General features: G+C 41.1%; 1 protein-coding gene across 9 annotated transcripts in view; it reads right to left on the bottom strand.

The window, feature by feature from the left end:
• The window catches only part of PLEKHG1 (pleckstrin homology and RhoGEF domain containing G1), a 107,182-nt gene extending 81,856 nt beyond the window's left edge, over positions 1-25,326 (bottom strand). For 5 of the 9 annotated variants that reach the window (XR_014524372.1, XR_014524373.1, XR_014524374.1 and 2 more), the window contains exon 1: positions 24,972-25,260. Coding sequence is in view for 1 of the 9 variants with exons in the window: in XM_083496390.1 (XP_083352516.1) it covers positions 24,722-24,737 (16 nt within the window). In the remaining 8 variants the exon portion in view is untranslated. Of the gene's footprint in view, positions 1-24,341; positions 24,360-24,721; positions 24,740-24,971 lie in introns of those variants that run through there. The other 4 variants (XR_014524371.1, XM_083496389.1, XM_083496390.1 and 1 more) reach the window with 4 other exon arrangements.
• Between the last annotated feature and the right edge of the window lie 1,337 nt (positions 25,327-26,663).

Below are 26,663 nucleotides of genomic sequence, written 5' to 3'. Positions count from 1 at the left end.
TCTGAGTTCACCACGTCACATGCTGATTTGTAGAGCGGTTATCGACAAGCTGCCTATGAAGTCACATAGCCTTTGTCACTAGAGGGAGTCCTGATCACACAGCATGTTCGGTAAGGCAAAACAAAAGGAATGAAAGGATGAGGAAAACTGCCAGAAAAAAAGATTGCAGGCACCTTTGAATGTTTCTACAGATTTCATCGTAAGAAATGTTCAAACAAAACATGCCTATTGAACACACACCGAGACACACACACACTCCCATCAACCAGCATGGCTAAAAGTCAGGCGGGATGGGAGTTCTTGCCCAGGAACACCTGCAGGGCCACAGGTGAGTCACACCTGCTGTAAAGGCTGCAGAGACAGGGCAAACCAAACCATTACGTAGCAGACAAGTACACTGCACTAGTCTTTTGGTAGCTTTTTCTTTTTTTCTAAGCAGATAATGGATTCTACAAAATATAGCGGGAAAAGTTCTAAACTCTTTCCCCTGAGGGTCACTCTGATCGATAGGAGGAAAAGATATTCCACAACAGATAATGGGTGTAATGAATAAAACAGTTTCCAATGTAAGCGCATGAAAAATAATTATGTGGGCAGTCCAAATGCATAAGATTTGAATGTTTAGCCAGCCTGACCCATTCCAGTGGATGTTTCAATTTAAGGTCTCACATTAAATGCAAGGGAGCTTACTGAGAGATGCTGATACACGGAAAAACACTCACTCTGAAGACAATTTAAGACCTGCAGCACACAAACAACTGAACTTTACACAAGGGCAAAATTTTACAACTATAATTTGTATTGGCAAGGAGAGAACGAGGAAATGGGTAATGTTTGGCTTGGCATTCCTTATGGTTATGCATGAGCAAAAGTCTATTTAAACCTTGCGAGCAAATCATTGTAACATTGCAATGTGGCAATGCTGCTGACTCATTAATTCTACCTAACAACCTAAGGCAGTTAACACTTTTGTTATCCCAATGAAGTCAGCATAAATAGCCTTTTAATAATCTTCCAAGGTTACTTAATGTGCTACCAAACAATGTATACTCAGTCCAACCTATTTTCTTTGAACCAAAGCAGAAAGTTTAATTTCAGTTTGCCGAACTTATAGCATTCAGTCCAGGAGCAGATCTGCAGGTAGAAATATGAAATGCATCCTGGAAAGTTATTTTTTTTAATAAAAAAAATATTTATTAAAAGTTTAACAATTACAAAAAAAGAGAAAACAAAGAGACAATAAAAAGTTACAATACATCAAAAAATAAAATAAAAAGCAGAATAAAAAAACAAAAACATTTAAAAACAAAAACATTTAAAAACACATCCAGTATTTCCATTTCTTTGTCTTTCATTTACCTGTTTCATCGACCTCCTCACACCTCCCTTTTTTGTATTCTAATTCAATTTAGCTATTTCAGCAAATCCTTTCCATCTTACTCAATTTTTGTTCTATAATTTACCTTATCCCAGTCTGACCTTAAATTTTACACTTTGGCCCATTAACACTCCATTTTTACTTAATTCTTTATAACATCTCTGCTAAAACCATGTAGCTTCATTCCAGCATCCTTCTAACATTCATTAATTTTACTATATTTTTGTAAATATACTCTAAATTTTTTCCAATCTTCTTCCACAGACTCTTCTCCCTGGTCTCGGATTCTGCCAGTCATTTCCGCCAGTTCCATGTAGTCCATCAGCTTCATCTGCCATTCTTCCCTGGTGGGTAGATCTTGTGTCCTCCAGTGCTTTGCGATAAGTATTCTTGCTGCTGTTGTGGCATACATGAAAAAAGTTCTATCCTTCTTTGGCACCAATTGGCCGACCATGCCCAGGAGAAAGGCCTCTGGTTTCTTCAGAAAGGTATATTTAAATACCTTTTTATTTCATTATAAATCATCTCCCAGAATGCCTTAATCTTTGAGCATGTCCACCAAAGGTGAAAGAATGTACCTTCAGTTTCATTACATTTCCAACATTTATTATCAGGCAAATGATAGATTTTTGCAAGCTTGACTGGTGTTATGTACCACCTGTAGATCATTTTCATTAAATTCTCTTTTAAGGCATTACATGCCGTAAACTTCATACCAGTGGTCCATAACTGTTCCCAGTCAGCCATCATAATATTATGTCCAACATCTTGTGCCCATTTAATGCATCCTGGAAGATTATGCTGTGAACAACCCAGACATTGAAACCAGTAAGTTACTTAGGCCCTCCAGATGTTTTTAGACCCCAGCTTCCATCATCGACCCAACCACTGACCATGCTGACTAGAGCAGATGGGGACTGGAGTCCAACAACATTTGGAGGACCAAAACACCCCTCACCCTGCACGATACAACCTCATATTGTTAAATAAGAAAGTAGAGGTAAAGCTCAATGGTTCAGTCTGATCTCACCACAATTTCCAGCTCTGCCTGTGTCAGTCAGAAGGTATTTCAAGAAACAATGCCCTCAGCTATTCTCTGCAGTATAATTGCGCAGATACTGATAAAATGAAAGCAAATCAAACAAGGCCAGACAGACACAGACTTTTGTTACTGGTGCACATCCACATTATACAAAGAATAGAATGAGTCATGCCTATTGGGCAAAAAGAGTTTAGGGGATAGATGCCAGAAAGGTCACAGTGCCCTACACCAGCATATTCAAAACATATGTGCCTTCACTGGCTGGCACATGTCAGCTTTCGAACCAAATCGTTACAAGAAACAGTTCTCTTAGAGGAGAAACACTACAGGTTTCTGGTTAAAAAAAGGACTGAAGAACACATACATACAAACAGCCAGCTACTCAGAAATGCCAGTTTATTTGCATATACACAAATTCACTTAAACATAAGCATGAGTGCACCTTCTTGAGTACACTGCATGAGTACACTGTCTGGCAGCCAACCAACCACCTGCCCAACCTTTCTTTACCAGATCTGAACATATTATTAAATGGCAAAGCAGGCAGCATTTTAAGTGGCCAATTTAGAATCAGCTTGTTTTTTCTAAACATTTTAAAGAAAAATAGTGACCCAAAAATTGAGGTTGTACATGTGCACAGCAACTTTTTAGGCTGGTATCAACACGGCCAGTTCGAAGCCAGCTCATCAGTACTGAGTACATTTGTCACCCACAGAAAGTTAGGAAAGGAAACCAGGCACTTTCATGAATCATTTGAAATGGACTGTTGCATTTATGTCTATTAGCCAGTCTTCCTTTAGCGGCAAATTCTAAAGCCCCACATGCTGCAAATTCTGCAAACCCTTCCTCATTACCAAAAAATGATGCATTTTTAAAGGACCTGTATTGCACTTAGGCCTTTGCCAGCACATGGGCACTCCGAGATTTTCTTCTTCTCAAGTGCTATACAAAAACACAGGGCAAATGTAGTCTAGTAAAAGTTCTTTGACTGCAATACTTCTAACCATGTCTAACTGAACAAAGTTACATATAACGCAGCAATGGGCTATGAACACATTATGTAATGCAATACTGTATTAATAAACAATCCATGTACTCCTGCCAGCGCACTTCAGGGTAGGTCCCCTTTAAAGATGATGACTCATGTGTACAGCTAAAACTAGGTCATCAGGAACAGCAGTCTTGAGCCAAGGAACCAGTTGGGTGAGGGGAACACCACACACACACACACACACACAATAACCCAAGAGGTGGGAACACGTTATGTTGCCAGGAAACACAAATAAGGAAAGGCCTCACTTCATTCAGAATTTCTCACAGACTAGTGAATAGCAAAAGAGCCCAGTATACTTTCTAGCAACATGCACAATATGAATATAATGTAATTGTCCATTTCCCGGTGTCTTATCTATATTATGATGGTGGTGATGTTTTTACTTGTGCAGACATTTTATAACTTTGCAGGTCTAGAGGGGAAAAAAACCATCTGTTGACTCCGCAAGACTTTGCCAGAGCCCAGGCTTCCATCCATACCAAAATGCTTTAGAGGGAAGATAGCAAAATAGACTGTTGTAACGTACAGAGTTCAGTCTCCACTGCAACTGTGGCTTGCGGATGCCTTTCTGCTGAATCTGCAAATTGCTAAGAGCCACAGTGATGAACTATAATGTGGAAGGTAGCCATTCAGCCAAAAGCTGTCATTTTCCCAAGCTTATCCTATGTAGAAGTCTTTAATCATCTGCTAAGATAAAAGCAAGATCCATTTCCTAAACTTGGCAAGCAAAAAAATGTGAACGTGCTCATTTCAAACCCATTAAATGCAACAATTACAATATTTCAGATTTTCATTTTTTAAAGGCAAAATAAACAAAGTTTTTGCTATCTTTCAGTTCACATGTTAAAATTATTTAACAAATATTTTGCACTCCTTGTGGTACAAGTGAGCTCGAGGGCATATTTTTATAGGCACAATTTGCATATGGAGCATCTACATATGCTTTTCAAAGTTCCCAGTGCAAAGTCAAGATGCTGTATTGTAGTTGACATCAAGTTTGATGAAATTTACTAAATAATTCAGAGGGGGCCAATTAGAATATGCAAAGCATGAGACTCTTAATCTCAGGCTTGTGGGTTCAAGCCCCACGTTGGGCAAAAGATTCCTGCATTGCAGGGGATTGGACTAGATGACCCTGATGGTCCCTTCCAACTCTACAATTCGATGAGTCTATAATCCTCCTAAGATGTATAAGTAAATATGGCCCAAGTCATTAGATGGCACAATGCAGGCAGAGGCAGAGATAGCTGCTCCAGCACCTGGAGTGGCCCGCAGGGGCAGGGCTAGCTGCCTGGGGTGTGTGCCACCACCGGGCGTCCCAGGGGGGTGCACTGGCGGTGGTGTGTGTCCTGGGGGGGCGCCACCTGCGGTAATGTCACCCCCCTCAGGGATGGCACTCGGGGTGGATCACCCCAACCGCCCCCACCTTTCTCCGCTACTGAACACAGGTATGAGCATATATCCTGGCCATGGCGTTTGTCATTTTCCATGCAATTGTGAATGGTTGTTGTATTTACTATGTGCATGAACACCAGCTGATTCACAACAGCTGTCAGCTTAGAAATTTGTGGTCACCAATCTTCAAAGTCCAGTTAGGTACCACAGCTTTCTGCTGCAATCATGTCTCTAGAACACTTTGGTGTAGCTTTCCACACAAATGGTCAACAGATGTAATATGTCTCAGGAATAAAACCACTCTTGACTTTTGTACTCTACAGTACTTTCTGCTAAAGAGATTCCTAGTCAGATTAACAACCATCTCTTCTACAGGTCAGAAAATTCCACACACACTCTTCAGAGGTGCAGTAGAGGTGAATCATTTACCATGAGATACATGTTTAGAGGATTCTTACAGGTGTTATAGTGCCACAGTCTCCTTTGCCCAGTATTTAATAACAGTTTTGGAAACCGACACTTAAAATAAGTAAAAAATGAAGTTTGCATTTTCTGTGGAAATTCCACCATTGCTGGCGCAATCTTAAAAGCAAAACAAAGCCTAAGCAAACAATAGCTTTGGCAATAGTGACATTCCTTTGATTAGGCTGAATGCTCAACTCCTTCAAAATAAAAACTATTAGAAAAATATTTATTTTTACAAAGGGTCAAAGGAAAAATATAATTTTTCCAGAGGGAAGCCAGATGTTTAGTTTCTCCTCCTCCAAAAGTGATACTTTTGCTGATAAATAGCATTTAGTCACTGTTTTTAAAAAGGTTCATGTTTCATTTCCTCTACTTTAAAGATCCACATCACAACATTTAAGCCAAGTATTCCATGCATGTTGAAATCGTTCCATGTACTTTTGTAGGAGAAACAGAGACAAGAAGCATTTTCCTAGTACAAAAATAGATGTTAAGGCATTCAGATATAAAATGCTGCTGCTCACCAAGTCATTATTAATTTCAGTAGCTAGTAGTACTACCTGGTTGGTACTTGTTTACATCAGCAGCCCAGTATATGCTTTGGTATACTTGTACAGGTTCTAGGTTACCCCACTCATCTCAGTAGAGGTGGAAGCTCTGCTTATTCTATTCTAATGAACAACAAAGACCTTGGAAGTGAGGGGGACTTTGTGGGTGCACATCTAAGACCCTGCAAAGATGCCAATAATTGCCTGTGATTTGGACGTACCCTGTTTTTGTGGAAAAGTGTCCCAGAAAATGCAGCAGAAAAACATTAAGAGAGCTAGAAGATAAACATGAAACCTCTGGGTCTTGTGGGTACTGAAACATGATAGATCTTAAAGGGAAGAGGAAGAGACGTTTTCTGCAGAAAAAAAACACCTCCTTGGTTCTCCTAAGTCTATATTTCAATTTGTAACACACATGCTTTTCAGTGGGGAATGCAATGCAAATTTACATCACTTTCAATACATCCATATCTCACAGTGAAGCTTAGCCTGTATGGTTTTTATATGAGCTTCAAGAACAGAACAGTATATGATTTTAAAGTCAATCAGTTCTTGTTTAAGCACTTGTGGATCCAGTCACCAATTTGAGGATTTAAAAATGCACACTCAGGTCATATCCACACCAGAGATTTAAAGCACATGACTTCCCCCAAAGAATCATGGGAACTGTTGTTAAGGATGCTGGGAATTGTATCTCTCTGAGGAGTAAACTACAGTTCCCAGGATTCTTTGGGGGAAGCCATGTGCTTTAAATCTCTGGTGTGGCTATGATCTCACACTCAAAATATGAATGCATAAGAAATATTTAGATCTGCATGGCAATTTAAGCCACTCCATGGATATTTGTGGATATCCAAAGATGCAGGAAGGCAGCATTATGGAAATGAAAGATGAGTCCAGTAGCACCTTAGAGACCAACTAAGTTTGTTCTTGGTATGAGCTTTTGTGTGTGGACAATTTATCTATTTTTTATATACGGTATATTTCTACTGCGTCAGACCAACTCGGCTACCTACCTGAACCTATCTCTAGATCAGGTAGAGAGTTAGGAGAAAGCGCTCTTAAAATATTTATCCTGTCCTACAGAAAAAGCTTCATACATTTAATTGAACTCAAATGCAAAAAGTACTTCTTAAGGCACACAAAATGCTGCTTCTACTAATAGACAGCAGGCAATTACTGAATCAAACTACGAAACTACAAAAAGCAGTTTACTCTGTTTCTATACATACATAAAACTGCTACGTTCAAAGGGGGCAGGAAAACTTGTAAGATGCAAAACTTGAAGGAAGTTCATTTTGAAAGCTATCTTGTGCACATGAACATAAACACACAATAGGCAAAAACAAAAGTATACTTGATGAGATGAACACAATGGAATGTTAGATGCCCTTGTCCAGCTAAATCTCAATTCTGTTGGTTTAACCTGCACTGTTTGGCTGGCGCCATAAACAATATTTCGATATAACTTCATGCTTCCCAACAGATGCCACTTTCCATTTGATTATTTTCAGTTAAGGAAGTGCAAGGAAGATTATAAAAATCAATGAAGACCTTATGCAAGTTTACACATAAGGCAACTAAGCTCAGTGCACATCTAGACAAATTTACAAATATCCCTTATGTTGTGGATTAGGCTGCAATCCTTACCCCACTTTCCTGTGAGTAAGTAGGATTTAAGTCTGAGCATATATTGCTAGGACTCTGCATCAAAGGCGTTTGAAGAAGAAGAGGAGTACAATTACTGCACAGAACTACAACTCAAAAATGCAGACTATGCAACTGTAACTTCAGAAGATGCTTTCAGTGATACACATGATACAATATACAATTTTGTGACTAGCTTGAGGGAAATGGGGATGGGGTTAAATAATTAATTTATGTCTGTAGCCATATCTGTAACTGTTATAACAAAGCAAACATATGCCTCCATTTCACCTTTGCTGTGTGGGTGGGTGGGATATTGAAGACAGTTTCACCAGCATACAGGATACTTAACACAAAACAACAGATGTGCAATAATCACAAATGTCCATTCATTTCCTTTATGTCAGCAAATACAAGCAGTCGCTAATTAAGAATCTCTATCTATTGGATACAAAAGGAAGTTTACACATTTCCCTGGTCATTTTGAAATAGAAAATGTAGACAATAGAAAATGTCACAGGAAGAGAGCAATCTGCTTCCCTGCAACTACCATGTCTTAGCGAAGTTATCTTTTTCCTTTAAACTGTTTTACACTGACTCAAGGAAGAACAACTACAATAAAACACTAAATGCAAAAATGTAAGAGCAGAACAGTTAGGAGCTGTACAATTACGTCTTGCCTTCCTAGAACTATGTGGGGTTCCCAGAAGGTCTCCCACACAGACAATGGCAGGATTCCAGACCTGCTTAGCTTCAACTGGTGACTGCATTGCATGTTCTCAGACCATGGGCAAGAGATCCAATTTCAGCTCAGGGGTTGGAATTCTAAACGCCTGAAAAGAGCAGGTGGCTGTTGGATGCTGTGGACCATAGTTAGAGGCCTCCTCAGAGAGGCTCCAAGTTCCACCATGGTTGCTGAGCTGCCTCGTGTCCTAAGGTCAAAAAGTGGGTGTTCCAGCAGAATGATAGGGAAGATTAGGGGATGCTTTGGATCTGCTGAATCCATAGACCCCTCATCCCCCAAACATGCTTATGGAATAGGCGATGGGGGGCTATGCCAGCCTTGGAGCTGGTGTGGCTATTTTGCCTGCCACTGGGGGGAAAATTAAAATTAACCCAACATTTAAAAGAGGAACCAGCAACAAAAAGGCAAGGGACTAGAAAAAGCCACATATAGACACCTATTCTGTCCTGGCCCCAGCCCATTGTGTTAGACTCCTTTCCGTTCCCTAACCTCTGAAGGACTGCTCTATCCAAAACTTCAATAATTTCCCACAGAAATAAAGTGAGACTTAAGGTGTTGGCCTTTCTGTTTGTACTCAGCAGCTGGCTGTGATCCAGCTATTTGGCATGTCCTGTGTGGTCTATTTTGCCTTTTCTTTTTTTTTAACTACTATGTCAGGCTATGCTATTGAACTAAGTTTTTTTAAAACAACAACAAAACAAAACAAAAAACAGTGGGCACTTCAGTTTAGGAATCCAACAGCTTATGAGGTTCTGGCCCATTTTGGGCCAGTGCAGCCAATGGCCTCATTCATACTGACCTTCTCAGAATATACACACTGTATATACACACCATAGCTATATTTTTAATAATCCGTTTTCTACCTCTAAACCACTTAGGTAGCCATTTTGGCAAGCACTTTGCTAATTAGAAGAATAAAATCAGAAAGGCTTAATTAACCACAGTTTCCCATTTCTCCAAACCAGGAAACAATAACCACCAGCTTCAGAACAAACCATGATCTTAAGCCACAGTTTGACATTTTAAGGTTCTGGCTTGTTTCAAAGTTGGTCACCATAGTCATCTTGTTCAGCAGAAATGGGAAACCACAAATTATTTCTTGTATTATTGAAGTGCACCATGAAGAGAACAGCAAAGGGTTTGGGTGCATGGGCAAAGGGTTTGATGTTTATCTCAGTTTAACAAGCTATGGATACAAGAATCCGATTGCTTCTGTCAGCATCAATTGCTGACAATTGCTTCTATCAGAAGAAAGTTGGAATGACCCAACATTAGGAACCCCCAAACTGAGTAGTGTTTGCCTCTGTGGAGCTATGTATTATTTTCCAAAGCAAATATTTACTTGCATAGGCAGTCATGATTTCTTTCTTCCATATTTGGTACAAGAAAAATATAATTTTTAAAACCCACCAGAATTCTAGTTTGGCATGTATTCCAACAGGATTTTGACTGAATAATTGTGCCTAATATTGTAGCTCTACTCATAATTACAATTCAAATTAAAACCACTGAAAGATCTGTAACAACCACAGAGAAAAATCCATTTTACTCAAAACGCAACTGATTTTTGATTTACTTCCACAGAAAGACACCAGATTTTTTAAATTATTATTTTATTTTTTTATTATTTATTTTAAATGACAATTTAAGGTTGGTAATAAATGCTTTGCCACAAGCACTCTTTAACACTTCCAGCTATTTTGGGGGGGGGGGTGCTTTTCAGTAGCAAGCTACTGGTTTTCAAGCATATTATGAATTCAATCATGCAGAGATGCCCATCATTTACCGAAGAAAAGCAAAAAGCCTATTTTTTATATAAATATTTCATTTTGTGAACCCACGTGTCTGTTTTGTCCAATATATGCATTTTAATCAATGCTATACATAATTTATCGAAGCTTTTACAACTCAGTTCTAAAGTCAATAGGGGTGAGGCAACTGGTGTTGCCCCCGAAATCAACAGAAGAGATATTTATTATTGCAGGCAACTCCCAGTTTATGTGGGTGTTACATTCTAAGGCATCCGCATTTAAGTGAAATCGCATATATTTGAAACACTATTGAAAAAGTCTGCAAACACCCTGTTCTGCCCTTGCCCCACCCCTTTTTGTGGCATTTTCAGGCCAGTTCCAGGTTTGGCGTTATGCATGTGTGCGCAGTCACACACATATCAGACACCCCAAAAATAGTTACTGCCTGTACAAGTCTGTGTCTGGTATAAATTTGTGACAGAATAATTCTAAATAAATAAATAAATAAATAAATAATAAAATTTATACCCCGCCCATCTGGCTGGGTTTCCCCAGCCACTCTGGGCGGCTTCCAACAAAACACTAAAATACAATAACCTATTAAACATTAAAAACTTCCTTAAACATCAATTGGGATGTAGCTTTGAAATGAAGGAGTACAGGATATGGTGAAAGTGTGCAACTCCACTGTCCACTCACATCTGTTAGGAGTGGTCTGAGGCTCCTTAAGGCACAATGCGCACACACACGCACACACACACACACACGCACACACACACACCAACAACCCAAACATTATGGGACTCCCTACTAAGTTGTCTTTAAACCTGAGATTACTAATTTCAAGCTCCACGCAGGAATTATATTTAAAGATTATATTTAGCTCTAAAGTGTGGCTGTAAAACACAGGATGCCCCCATGTCTACTGCTCTGGAATTTTGTATAAGGGGTAGTCTATAAGTAAAAGTAAATAAATAAATATGGAAAGCACAGTTCCCATCAGCCATTACCATTCTGTAATTAAAATACACTTCCTGACAAAATACAAATATTGGTTTCGATCCAGAGAAGGGCTCCTTTCATTTCTACAAGAAGTTGTGACTCAGTAGAAGCTGCTACTCATGTATGGGGGGAAAAGAAGCTGAGTTTTTACCAATTCCCTCTTCCCCAGCACCACCTCCCATGCTCTTACAAAGGGTCCTTCAATCTTCTGGAGAAGGTTTTCAGAGGCTGCAGGGGGAATCAGCAAAAACCACTTCCTTGCCCCTTTCTGGGAGCTGAACTTTGCTCATGTGAACTGCAGACCCATAATGCTTAAGGATACGCAGCAGCAACCTTAGATGGTAAAGTAAATACTGTCAAATAATTAGCATAAAAACAACAAGTTGTAAATGTATTTAATTCACACCACACAGTAGTAAAATAAAGTGGTTGGAGAGATGTGGATATTATTAAGTGTATTATTTCTGCAGAACTCCTAGCTAAAAGGTTTCAGAACTTCCTTGAAATGTGTGATTAATTACAATGATAATCCTTCTCATCCAAAGGATAGTACAACTGCACTAATTCTCACCAGATGTAAGTTATGGAAGGCATTAATTTAACTGCTGCGCCACCAAAAATCTGGGAATGAAAATGCTTATAAGTAAGGCTGTAGACATAGTTGAATTCTCACTTTCATTATTAAAACCATTATGACAGACTTAAAAAGAACCTGCAACGCCATCATATATTTTAGTTCTCAACACATTTTTAAGGCATGAGAAGTTACAGCCAGGGTTCGAAATTAGCAGGGGGCCAGGCACATTTTGCACCTAAAGATTCTCCATTTGTGAAAAGTCCAAAAGTCTGGGTGCCATTTTTTTGCACCTGGCTGACACTCAAGAATTACTGAAATGAATGTGCTTTGAAGCCTTGAAGTATATGTTAAGGAGAGACAATATGATAAGGAATTTAAAAATAAAGAGTACAGTGTTTTGAAAACTGAAGTATGGTACCAATATTTTTATTATAAACACCAAATTAAACATATATTAACAATTTCTGAAAAAAATGTGATATTAACAATGTGTCTCTAATGTGAATTGCATATTAATTCATGCTTATCAAAATAATAAATAAAAAGTGATGACCCCACCCCCCACAAATGGTGGCTAGACATTCTGTTTTGGCGCCTACAACCCAGATCTCAGGAGCCGCTTGGCTCCTAGCTTTTCTGTCTCAGTTTCTAACACTGGTTACAGCTTCTGCTGAAGAACAGGTTCCAACTGTAAGAACAGCTAATAAGAGGGAAAGAGGCGGTTTATGCCCATATGTCTTCCACTGGAATAGCTGTAAGAAGGTCATGTGAGGGACAGATTAAGATGGAATGTAGGTGCTCCCCTAGAAATGCTGCTATACAGTGGTACCTCGGGTTACAGACGCTTCAGGTTACAGACTCCCCTAACCCAGAAATAGTACCTTGGGTTAAGAACTTTGCTTCAGGATGAGAACAGAAATAGTGCGGTGGTGGCACGGCAGCAGCGGGAGTCCCCATTAGTTAAAGTGGTACCTCAGATTAAGAAGAGTTTCAGGTTAAGAACGGACCTCCAGAACAAATTAAGTTCTTAACCAGAGGTATCACTGTAATCCAAGAGAGGATTATACATCTACCATCACAACTACACTTAGGCCTGGTTTGGAAGTGACACCAAACCATGGTTTAACTCACTGCTATGGATATGAGCAGCAGCAAGTCTCAGCAGTTCTAAGGATACTGGAAGCGTCCACCTTTAAACTAAAGTTTATCATTATGTCCAAACTGGAGGAACTCTGGTAAAAACTATGCTTTGTTAAAAAGCCAGAAGCTCAAGCCACTGATTTCACAGGTGTGCTGAATGAGGAGTACATGAAGCACATAATACTAAACCATGGCTTAGATTTATATCTGAAAAAGGACCACTCTATTCAGGGGAATGAGCTTCTACAAATTTATTTCTGAGCAAATGTGTAGAACAATGGGCTTTGAACAATGGGGTAGTAGGACAAATCTGGCAATGTTGTAGGAAAAGGTGAGCTTTGACAGAAAAACATGTGAAAGCAAGATCTAGGGGTTCTGATATAAAACTATTTGGCAATTGGCATTGACATCTCAAGCTCCTTGACAACTGTGAACCTAACAGTTTGAAGATACCTATACAAATGGTGTGTGATATCCTACCAACTAAATAAGATATATAATTTGGTTACAGATGCTTGTTGAAGACATGGGGAACATGGTGCCAACTAAATTCATCTCTTCCAATAATGGAAAAACATTAAGAAATTTTTGAACATCATCTGGTTCCAATTATGGGATGAAAGATCCCAGAAGACCCTTTGATGAACTATTTGAAGAGGATTGTCAAAAATAATATATTGAAACACGTTATTAAAATCAGCAATAATATATATAGTCCATTGTGGGAGCTATGTATGCTATGTTATTTAGGCTTTTTAGTTGGAGAGGCAGAAGAGAGATCTGGAGCTAATGGCAGATCACTCTATTTCCAACCCATTAAAACAAAAGAGGTTTCCCCTTTCCTAAATTAGGCAAATTCTCTAATATGCAGTTACTTACCCCATTATGGATTTGCATGCATATGCATATGTGCAGGTTAACTCAGTTTGTGGCTCATGGGATTTAATACCGAGGAGAAAGGGGACTCTTGTAAATATGAATATGAATTTGAGTTGTCCCTGAGCCACAGCGTTTGTAACTTGGCTCTGACTGATTCTAGTAAAAAACAAAAGTAGATCCAAAGCCTGAACATGCCTAACCTAATGCATTGAGATGGTTATTTCCTGCATTTAGCTGTTTCCTAGGGCCACAATATCTACAGGAAGCATCAGTACTTGAACTAGGATCCCAAGAGAGATGTAGATAGAGAGGTCCTCATTAGTCACAAAGGGCTGCCTTTAAAAGAAAGGCTTCACATGCGTTTTGAACCCCATATACCACATTGTCAAAATAACACAGTTTCTTTTAAAGGCAGCAACTTTTAAGAAACAAGACTCTAGTGTTTCCCGCCCCCCTTCAGTCTTCCAAGTCACTTTTCAAGGTAAGGCCCTGGATAAAGAAAAAACGTTTTTAGTAGAACACTAAAAGGTGTGTTCATATACTTGGAGTGGAAACTCTGTGCATCCAGCTGCAATTGATTTCCTGCATGGCAAAATACTGCAGGCATTTTACTAGATGGGAACATTACAAAGGCTTCCCACACATCACTAGGTTTTCAAACCAGGAAGGTATTCCCACATGGCCATTCCTTTGTCAGAATAAACAGCCTCTACTGATCTTTCACTGTATATGGTTTGCTTCTTCCCAAACCATAAAAAGGTGGGAAAAAGTGGTTTCAAAACACCCAATGACATGAAATATTCTCCTCTTTTGAAGGAAACAGTAAATTACAGTATTTAGGTATTTCTTCTTTCCTCTCACCAGAAAGCTATACAACACCTAGCAACAACACAGCCTTTCATACTTCTTAAAAAAAAACACCTAGCCAAAACCATCAACGCTACAGCAAAAGCAAGCCATGGGAGAATTTCAATGAAACACACTATTAAGACTTTCTGGAGTATTTATACTTCTAACCTCATACATAGGAGAAAAACTCTCTGTACATGTATATAGTGAAGAAGGACAATTCTCCAAGAAAGAAAGAGAGCATAAGGTGAACCCAGCACCAATGGTGCCCATGCCTCTGTGAAGCACACAAGCAAGTTATCTACGCACAGTCCTCCTTCCTTTATTGCAATAAGCAGGAAAACTTTCTGAGACCTTTAGAAATTCCCTTCTCCAAGGTGCCTCCTTGAATGGAATGGGCCATCTGTGCCTCAGCTTTTCTCCATGAACTTTGCTACCAGTGAGAATGTAGCATACTCACTCACAGTATTTAATTCACATTTACAATTTGGAATTTATAGCTATATACTTTCACAAAAGGCATTAATCAATCTGAAAGCACAGGAACTGGCAGTGTGTATTATCTGGGAGTTGAAGATCAATACTAGAATTTAAAGTGGAAGAGAAGCCCAATACCAGTCTCTAGATGTCTTTTTTTTAAAAAAAGAACTTATAAACAAAAATTAATTTAAACACAAGAGACAGAGCTGTTTAAAATATAAGTTGGCAAATGGTTATCTGGTAACATCCAAGTAGTCAATGCAGAACTTTTGGCATCTCATGCTTCACTTGCAGAGAGCCAGAGATGTGAAAAAATAAATTCTACTGTCAAACATGTGGCAATCCAAATCTTTTATTTCTTGACTGCTAGCAATCATGTTACTTCCTAAAGAAAAGGGTGTTCAAAAGGTTCAGCAGCCCAGTTCCCAAGCTGACCCAGAGTTAAAGGCTCCACTGAAAAGAATAGGGCTTACAACAGTGGGATGTGTTCATGATGCCAACAGCAAGTTCAAGTTGAAGCACAAGGCAGAGTTCACACTAACGCATCCTCAATCAAAGGCATATGTTGCACTCCTCCTATTGTGGCAATGAGGGCCAAAACTGTGGACTGTACATTTCATGTTTGCCAAAAGGAATGTACATTTTTTAAAAACTTCATCAGAAGTCATTCAATCCCAGACTGCCATAATTTCCTCCCTTCATGACCTAAAAAGTAATCAAGCCAAGACCTCCCAAAAAACCATCATATGTTTTCTGAATCCTAGCCAATTTACATTATATTCCTGAATCCGAAACCTCTCCTAACAGATGTGATGTCAGTGTATCAAATCAACATTCCAATCTAGTTTCTGGCTATAGTATACCAATATAAAACTGTTTCAACATTTGGTTTCGATTGAACAATTGAAGCAAGCCTGTAATGAGCTCTGAAGTACAACATCGTCTCCCCGTTTACCAATAAAATATGCATTCACTGAAGCTTTTGTCATGAATTAAAATTGGCAAAAAGGGACATATCCAAAAGATACAGCTACATTCATTTGCAATAAAAATTACTTGAAAACGCCAGCTATTAATGGTATAGCTATCAACAGTTTCCATTAATGACATTTTTCCTGCAGCAAGCCAGGGAAGCATGGGTCAAAAGACAAAGTATATTGCTTTTGCTTACAATGGGACACTGGGATTTCCCAGGTTAGGGGTGGGTAGAAGCACTTTGTGGTGATTCTACCTTACTTGGTTGGTCTTTTCCAGAGGGTGATGCTTGGGGAGTGCTCTTTGGCCCCATGGAGCCTTCAATGTGGGGTTCCTCAACATTCGATTTTATCCCTCATGTTATTTAACATCTACATTAAACCTCTGACTTCATCCAGAGTTCTGGAGTCCATAATCAGCAATCTGCTGAGGACACACAGCTCTACTTCTCCTTTACATATGCAGGTGTTGCAGTGGATGTGCTGGACCATTGTCTTGCCTAAGTAATGGACTGGATGAGAGCCAATGAACTGAAGCTCAATCCTCCACCTTAGGGTGGTTCCCTAAACCGGATGGATGGGAGGTTGCCTGCTTTGAGGGTGTTACACCTTCTGATAGAGTGGGTGGTGCACAACTTGAAGGCACTTCTGGATCCATTGCTGTCACTTGAAGCTCAGGTGGCACCTTGGTGGCACAGAGTGCTTTCCATTAGCTTTGGCTGGTGGCCCAGTTGCATCCCTATCTGGATAGGGATAACATAACTTCTGTTGTCTATCCTCTGGTAACCTCTAGGTTAGATTACTGCAATGCATTGTATGTGGGGGCTGCCTCTGAAGATGGTTTAGAAACTTCAGCTGGTACAGAATTCAGTGGCCAGGTTGCGATGATTTGAGCATGTGGTGGCAATCCTGGCCCAATTGCACTGGCTGCCAATTAGTTTCTGGGCCCAGCTCAAAGTGCTGCTTTTGATCTATAAAGCCTCAACCTGCTCACAGCTGTATGAACCACCTCAAGACCCTGTGATCATCATCCAACACTCTTCTACGCATGCCTCCTCCACGAGAGGTCTGGAGGGCAGCAACATGACAGCAGGCTTTTCTGTGCTGGTTCTCCACTTGTGGAAGGCTTTTCCAAGGGAGGTCTGCCTGGCACTTTCATTACAAATATTTAGGCACCAGGCAAAAAACATCCTCTGTTGGACCTAGTGGCTGCTTGAGTTTGGACTCACTATAAAAATCAGCTTCATAGGTCATGATTCCACACACACCATAATTCCATTGCCCAATTCCATTTTTGGAAAGCATTCAGGAAACTTCCACAAGCCCCAATAAAACTTAGCAGGTTGCACATACTGAAAACCACTTCTGCATGTAGGGAGATGTCATGCGTTTTTAGTTTTATTTAGAACTTTCAGGTCAGGGCTTCTCAGATAAAAGCAGGGTTCCTCCACGCTAAGCAAAAGAAAACAGTAAAGCCAACTTTCTTCCAGCAGTGTCTGGCTGAGATTCTCTGGAAGCATCATTAAAATAAACAGAACCATGTGCAACAGCCATGTATTAAATTACTTTATATATATATGTCTTGTTGACTTCAAAGCAGCCTGCACAACAGAAAAATACAATTATGAGTGTAAAGAGGCTAGCAATATTGACAGAGGACCAACCTATCCATCTCAGAACCTGTGTTTTCATATGCCTTCAAAGGTAAGTGATCAGAATTAAACTTTTAACTTAATAGTTCTAAAATACTGTATGATTCTCCTGAAGATTCAAAGTTAATCTCCTGCCTGAAGTCAGAGGCTTCAAACGGATATGGCAGGCCTGCAACCTATGTGAGGGTTATGTTCTGGGGATGGCACCTGAAGCCAAAATTGTATACAGTCAAAACCCGTTAGGCTCAATGGAGAGTGGGATTTCCAAAGTCATTTTTCCTGAGACTCTGCCCCCTTTTTAATTTATTTTTTTTTAATTGCCATACACATCAAGCTAAATGCACATAAGTTATGGGCTTACTTAGGGTTGCCATATGTCCAGAATTTCCTGGACATAACTAGAATACTGCAGTTGGAAGCGGAAATTGTAAAAATGACCAGGAAAATCTGGACATATGACAACCCATGTTGCCAATGTCGTTTTTGGTGAATTTTCTTAGCGATAGTTCAAAAACTTCTCTCTTTTTTGTGAATTTGAAACTTTTCTGTCCAGATTTTCACTGTTTGAAATATGGCAACCCTATCTTACTGCACACACATTCAGAAAAGGTGTACGGTGTGGCCTTCCAAGGACTGTACCACCAGAATCTGAATTGTGGAATCACTTGTGCTTGGCTATTTCATCACATAAATAGCAAGCAATGTACAGTAAACTAACACATCTGAAGAAGGTAAACTAGAACTTGTTTCCTAATATGCTACTTTTGCAAGGAATATTCATTCATATATTCTCAATCATACTCCGATGTGGCATCAATCCAGATAGGCTGCACGGTTTTCCTTTTCCAACTGTATCAAGGTCACAGGGACAATACACATAACCACGTTTTAGGGTTATATTTGGCTTATCGTGCTTCTTTGGTGAATTATGATTAAAGGAGCCATCCTATCGTTAAATCAGCATTCATGCTTAAGGTAGTGCACCATGACAGCTGCCTCGCTGCCTTCACATTTCAAATCTCAGCTGGCAACAAGGGAGTTACTCAAAATAAACTCAGACTGTGGTTGTATGAATTGGCTCCTAAAATTAAGACAAAGATTAAATTTTCCATGCAGACTTCCAGCTTTCAAAATCTGTTTAGACATCCATAAGAACAAATATTTGTGCTATGTGAAGATGCTGGTATAGTATATGAATATATATAATTCACACACAGAGAGACACATAACAATGTAAAAAATATTCTAGTACAGTACTTCTTTACCAGTCAAGTTAACTGAGCATATGGTGCCATATTAATTTAGGACTACTGGGTGTCAGGAAAAAAAAATTAAAATGTAAATTGTAAAGTTTAAAGGCAGCCCTATGCTTTGCCTTTCCAAACACAATTACTTATATATCCCATAGCTGCTATTTCCAGATTTAGCTTTACTACAAGCAAACAGGATTCCATTATAAATTTAGCTAGAGGCCAGGACCACAAGCAGTTGTGGAAATTTGAACCACAAGCCTTAATCAGTAAAGGCTGTTCACTCTGAAAAAGGAAGGAAGGCATTAGATGAAGACTTCTTCTAACACTGCTATTTTATTCTAAAATGTTATATTTTCAATTATTATTTTGATCACATTTATAAATATGTATTTTCATTTATTATTATTATAAAAACTGAGCAAAACAGCATTCATGGGAGGAGCTGAGTAGCTAGGCCTCTACTGCTACTGAAAAACATCAGTTTGAATCTTAACTTCCATTAATGGGACAGAGTTCATAGCTGAGGAATGGGGCTTTCTTGCTTCCAGTTCCAACTTCCCTCTGCAGTGCCTTGTGTTTTCACCAAAAAATAATCCTGGGATTGGGAGAGTGTTGGGAATGGAATGGAAGCTGCAGGCAGAGGGATAACTGTGAGTAGTCAATGGAAAAGCAACTAGCACTCCAATCCTTTGCAAATATTGAGTTGAGCTGTTGTCCGTCTGTCTCAGGAAACAATGAAGGACTGCACCTTTGAGGGTAAAGTCAAACTGTTGGAGAGTCACAGCGCCTGTGGTGGCTGTCGAGTCCAATATGGGAGAGACATGTTTTGTTGCAGCTGAGGCAGATGAAGGTGTCCGGTTGTGCTGATGCAAGTATACCACAGCGTTTCTTCTTTCTGGCTTCCTCCCAGTGGTCATTCCTCTTCTGGTCACTGCTGTCTCCAGGCACTGAGGTCATCTGCCTCCCATTTGGTGGGGTTAATGTTGCCAGTCTTCATGTCACATTTGCAGACATCTCTATAACAAAGAGTTGGTCTGCCAACAGGCCTGGTACCTGAAGCCAGATCCCCATACAGCACTGTTGATGGTTTTAGTCTAACACTGTTTTAACTGAGCTTTATTTTATTTCTTGGTTCTACTTACCCTCTACAGTTTCAACTATAAAAGGTAAAGGTAAAGGTACCCCTTGCCAGACTCTAGGGTTGTGCGCTCATCTCACTCTATAGGCCGGGAGCCAGCGCTGTCCTCAGACACTTCCGGGTCACATGGCCAGCGTGACAAGCTGCATCTGGCGAGCCAGCACAGCACACGGAACGCCGGTTACCTTCCTGCTAGTAAGCGGACCCTATTTATCTACTTGCACCCGAGGGTGCTTTCGAACTGCTAGGTTGGCAGGCGCTGGGACCGAACGACGGGAGCGCACCCCGCCGCGGGGATTCGAACCGCCGACCATGCGATCGGCAAGTCCTAGGCGCTGAGATTTTACCCACAGCGTCACCCGCATCCTTCAGTTTCAACTATACTTTTCATTAAAAGGCAGAATAGAAATGCTGTAAATAATACAGTGGTACCTCTGGTTACAAACTTAATTCGTTCCAGAGGTCCGTTCTTAACCTGAGGTACCACTTTAGCTAATGGGGCTTCCTACTGCAGCTGTGCCGCCGGCACACAATTTCTGTTCTCATCCTGAGGTAAAGTTCTTAACCCAAGGTACTACTTCCAAGTTAGCAGAGTCTGTAACCCGAAGTGTTTGTAAGCTGAGGTACCATTGCATTCAAAATGAGCTGAAACCCAGGAATGAGGGTTTATTGGTCTTAAGTTCCACATTTTACAACTTGTGCTTCACAGATAGGATTATTTACTATGCAATCCTGTACATGTCTACAGTGGTACCTCGGGTTAAGTACTTAATTCGTTCCGGAAGTCAGTTCTTAACCTGAAACTGTTCTTAACCTGAAGCACCACTTTAGCTAATGGGGCCTCCTGCTGCCGCCACACCCCCGGAGCACGATTTCTGTTCTCATCCCGAAGCAAAGTTCTTAACCCGAGGTAATATTTCTGGGTTAGTGGAGTCTGTAACCTGAAGCATATGTAACCCGAGGTACCACTGTATTTGGAAGTAAACTCCATTGAACTTAATGGGGCTTACTCCCAAGTTAGTGAGTTTAGGATTACAGCTTTAGCCTCCAACAAAAGCACCTCAGCCAGCTAAACTGAAATCTGTTGGCATCACTCCATCATCACCTCAATTCTTTAGTCTTTCCAGCTTCTGACTGTAGGGCTTAGAGTTTACATTTTTTTTCTACAAATGTATGTATACTTTGTCATCTCATTTGTATCTATATGACTGTGTTAAGTGCCTCAACTGTTATCCAACAGACGGTCTGATTGTGCTATTTGTATACAAGACCATCACTAGGAATTATTTATACCATTTTGCTATGAGGGGTGAGTGGGAAGAGACAATGTTATCCATTGGCCACAGTCAGTAGCCTGAGAGACTTAGATTATAATCACATCTTTGCTATGAGCTCACTAGGAGATAGCATGAAAAGTATCATGTGTCACACAATAGCCTTGAATGTTAATGCAAGGAAACCGGATAAAAAAGCAAGTCATGCCTCTGACATAATCCAAAGGGTAAATGACTTTTGTTCTATGTGATTCAGAAAAATATTTTTAGAAAAACGCAACTTAAAAGGACATATATAACACTTGACAATTAATAGCATTTTTCCAAATTGCTCATCATCTTCTAGGTACCACTTAGCAGAATAAATTTTTTTTCAGATAAAAACAAGCCATATAAATTAATCCAGTTCAGATATCAAAGCCAAACCATTATTGTTCATCCTAAAGAAACTTTGTACCTCTGTACTCTCCTCCTCCCAACTTCCCCCTGCACACTCCAATTCTGTCTGTCATTTCCTGATTCACATAACTATAGTTTGCTGTTGTGTCTGAAACAAGCAAACTATGGTTACTGCAGACCTCAGTGGAACTCTAAATCATAATTGGAATCCCAGATCAAGCTGTACTTTGCTGCTGTATCTTATTTTCAGTTTGGTATGGGCAACCTGTGGCCCTCCAGGTGTTGCTAGACTATGATTATGAGCCAACACTGAGATAGCAGTTTGTCTAAGGCTGCAGAGTGAGCTCATAAGGTGACATTTGTACCAAAGGTCAACCACCTTCCTGCCTGCCCACTTAAATACTGAACTGCACTTGCTCAGCACAGTAGCACATCATCTCTGCACTAAGATGCATAGCCGTCATGCATGTAGGCACCATGTATCACACAATGCCTTGCATGTACCGCCCCTCCTATAAGCATTCGCCAAAAGGACAAAAGGTGGGTGTGTTCATGACTCCCATTTTCCATGCTTCAGCATGACATCCCAAACCACCTGTAGCTCTATGAGAGACAGAATAGCACTGACACCTACATGCATTGCAGTTCTGTGAGAATGAGAGAGGTAAAACTTGTAAAGTGCACCATGTTTCAGGAACTGTGATATAAAACTATCAGTATTGAAATGCAGCAGAATTCAAGGGAAGGCAGACCAATGGTCTTCCTTTGCTGTCTTGGCATAACTCTGCCTAAGAACTGACTTCACTTAAAAACACAACGGCTTTGATTCAATGCAATGCAAAGTAAGCATCTTATTAGTGCAAGGATGTCCACTTCTGTGGGGGGATTTTCTTGCCTCTCCACCCCCCCATGCACCCTCTAAATCTGTTCTGGGCTTCCCCTCTAACTTCCAGAGCAGATTTAGGGAGGGAGATGATGGGGGGGGGAATCCTGTTGCACAAGAAGTTCCCCTTGCACTGGTGGGATGCTTACTTAGCACTGCACTGATACATATCAAAATCTCTCTCTTTTTAAAAACCTCTCCTCTCCTAGCTCCCAATGAGCATATCATCCCCACTGCTGTTTGAAACTCAGAAATTCAACATAACCTGCTTTTCTCATCTGTGAAGCTCTAGGACAAAAAAAAAAGGTTTTTCGATTCCGCATCTTCATTTAGTGTTTAAAAGCTCAAGAGCTTGTCTCATTAAAAAGTTTGCAGTCCTAGTGAACATGTGACCTGGTACAAACTGAACCAAGAGAGCCAGTTGCGAAGGTGGAAGATCTAGTTAAATAAGCTAGTGACTGATAAACCACTTCATTAACTTCACGTACTTTTTCAGATGAGCAATAACACCAAGTTTAGATGCAGTTTTAGAGCAACAACAAATATCACAACCAAGATATCACTTTTATGGAGTCAAAGATGTTACAAAGATGACTATTTGTAATATGCTACTGAATAGGATTCCAACGTGATTTCATCATCAAAAGAAAGCGCCGTCCCAAATTAACTGTCCATAGCTCACATCACATAGCAAGTCCTATGAAAAAGTATATGAGTTCTGTGTAGAACACATACCACATAAAACAGATTTTTAAGAAAAAGAAAAAACAGGAGCAGTTGTTACAAGAGGAAGAAAACAGCTTATGCAGTCTAGACAAATTAATGGGTGTTGTTCATCAGAAGATATAATAACCAACTGAGTGGAATTTATTCCAACAATCCTCTAGTGTGTATGGAGAAATCCCTTAACTAGAAGTGAAACACTTTTATTGAGAAGTTTCCACTGGCTGCATGCTTAACAGAAAGAAATCAGAGAATCTGTCTACATGCCACCTGGAATAGCAGTTACTTTCAAGAAGAGGGCTAGCATTGTTTTAAGTAGCAGCAAGTCTTTCTCCTCAGATGTCAGAAATCCAACAAAGCTGCAAACCACCAGCTATTTATTCCCCATGCCACCTGAGCATATAACCATATATTTTAAAAAGGCTCATTCCAATAAGAACAAAGAGAAAGGGAGGTGTTATCAAAAATAAAACATTTGCCCAGAGATCTGACTCTACAAACATCCAGTGTTCTTTCTCTTACAGCTACTTCATATGGAACATTCAACCTACAGATGTGTCTGGGTGAGATGTGCACAGCCATGTAAGCAGTCATAGGTCAGGAATGCACACCTGTCTATTTAGCCATGCACGCTCACTTCAGACACCCAGTGTAGCTAACTGTAAGCTTCGCAATGGATGGATGCAAGACGGACAAAAACCAAACAAACCCCACATTATTCAGAACACAACTGTATACACAACCTACCTCTAGTGCCAGAGATGCAGGTTTAAAATAAATTTACACACACAGCCCAATGCCAATGCAATTCCTTGCAGGGAAAATATGTATGCTGTAATGGGAGAGCAGCTCTCTCTCTCTCTCTCTCTCTCTCTCTCTCTCTCTCTCACACACACACACACACACACACACACACACAGTTACAAGAGCTTTAAAAACACTCCTCCTTTGCTGCTGTACAGTGTCTGTTGCCAAGTCTTTTCAGGTAACAACAGATAAGGATACTATGGGCACTTTCTGAACTACCCCAGCTTTTTGTTTCTGCCTGCAACCTGAGAGCACTTTACATGGGCGTGTGCAGATTGACTTTTACCGTTCACCTCTTTAGCGGGATGTACTGTTTCCAAGCTGATAAGCCACAGGGTTCCTGGGAACCTAAAGGGAGGGATGATGCTGTTGCTGTCGGGGGAAAGAGAAGAGCGAAGAGGGTGGGGGGAAACGGAGGCTTCTACAGTAGAGAAAAGCCCAGGAGAGAAGGGGGAACCTCAGGTATATACAGAAAGAGGGGCTTCCCCAGTCGCCCCCTCTCTCTTCCTTGCCCCCATCAGCTAAACTCCTCAAGTGAATCCATGTTCGGCCCCCTTCTCCAACAAAGCCCCCCTCCAGGCCCTCCTCCCCTTTCAAAGCAGCCGAGGGAACAATATAGAGTCTCCGCAAGTCAGGAAACAATGGGGCGATCATGATATAGCATACCTCGCGTGCAGGGCATTTAACCAAAAAGAGAGGGGTGGGCGAGCGAGGGAGAATCAGGTGGCGCCAGATGATCCGCGCGCGACCTTCCACTGCTACCCCCCGCCCGCCGGTCGGTGGTTTCGGCGATAAAGAGATTTAAAGGGAAGGAGGCAGGGAGCCCGAAGAAGGAGGAAAGCTCGCCAGACTCTCTCGCCCACTCTGAGAAGTCCGGGGCGTGGAGAGGGGAGAGAAACAAAGCGGCGGCTCTTACTGGAGTGGCGGGCGGCAGCTCCGAGCAGGCGCGAGGGTCGCCCCGACTCCGCCGCTTCGGAGCCCGGCTAGCCGAGGCTGCTAAATCCAGGCGCAGCAGGCGGGGAAAGCGGCTCCCGCTCCTTAATTCATTCGGAGGCGCCGAGCGGCTCGTCCCACCTCAGCGCGCTGCTCCGGCGACTGCAGAGGAACCCGAGTGGGCGCGCTTTAGAGGCGGGCGGCAGTAACTGCAGCAGCAGCAGCAGCCGCCTCAGCCTCCTTTCCTCCCCGACTGCCTCCTCCCTCTCTCGCGTAGGGAGAAATCCGGAGTTCCTCGCCAGGCCGCTAGGAAAACTCCTCTCCGGCGTCCCTCCGGCGCTCGCCTTCGAGGGCTTGGCCCCTCCTCGCGGAGGGAGGCCTGGCTTCTCCTGGGGTTGCAGCTGGAGTTTCCCTCGAAGGAGGAGGGAGGGCGCGGAGTTCACCACTTGGCTGTGGAGCGAAGCCAACGAGGAGAGAGAATCACAGGCTCCGCAGAAATTAAAACAAAAACAAAACCGCCGACAGCTCGGCCACTGTTAATACGCGCAGCGAGCCCTTGTTTTAGCCCGACAACTTCTGCTTCCATATTTCTTTCAAGAGGCATTCCTTTTCTTTAAACATCCGTCCCCAACCCAGTCACACTAGCGTTGCAGTCCTCCCATTGAACCCAATGTAACTCGCTTCCGGAATTACCCTGTTAGCCTTTGCCCGTCTCAACAGCTCTTTTTCAAGTAAAGTTGTTAGTTTTTCTCCCCACTTACTCATTAGGGTTTCTCCGTGTAACAGCCATAAATTATTCAACAGGTGTAGTTTCCCAGCCAGATGGATGGGGAAACTAGACCAGCTGAATAATTTCTGGCTAGTAAGTGGATGCTGAAGAGCACTGCCCAAAGATAAATCCCAATCGTTTTTTATAAGGGCAAAATCCTGCTATCCCATCTCTTTCTTCAGGGATGGGAAGTTTGGCCAGAGGGCAAGATTCTCTTCTGGACAACTTTCTGGAGGGCCACATCCCAGGTGTTGGCAGAGCAATGAGTACAAGTCTTACCTTCATTTATTATTTTGATCTATGAAAGTATATATACCACCCTGTTGTAATACAAACAGAATTCCCTAGAGGCTTGGATGTTTTAATAACAAGCTTATGACTAGGATATGGTTGACATATAAGCAGAAATTTTAAATCTACTGTATATTAATCAAATTCATCTCTTCATTTAGTAGAATAAATTGAATTCTTTACTAACATCAGTTTATCTCATGCAACTGCTAGGAATTAGTTGGAGTTCATTCATGTTTCACTGAGTGCATATTTAGTGGTGGCTGATGTCCATTGGTGGGGCCAAAGGCAGGGAATCCAACAACAGATAAAAGTAGAGCCAATGATAGGCGGAGCGAAATAATTCTAGCTTTGTCTCCATCCTTCTCTTTGCTGAGTCAGTAGAGCATGAGACTCTTAATCTCAGGGTTGCAGGTTTGAGTCCCATGTTGGGCAAAAGAGTTCTGCAATGCAGGGGGTTGGACTAGATAACCCTTGAGGTCCCTTCTAACTCTACAATTCCATGATTCTATGAACACTGAAACTAAGAAAGGGAGTGACAGGCAGTGCTACCACCCTCTAGACTGGTTGCAAGTAGGAAAGGGGGGGGGGCTGGCTGAGTGTAGACTGAGGATA

Source organism: Podarcis liolepis, assembly GCF_965112155.1.
Source record: "Podarcis liolepis genome assembly, chromosome: 3".
Taxonomy (NCBI): Eukaryota; Metazoa; Chordata; class Lepidosauria; order Squamata; family Lacertidae; genus Podarcis; species Podarcis liolepis.
This window is presented reverse-complemented; position numbering and strand designations above follow the sequence as displayed.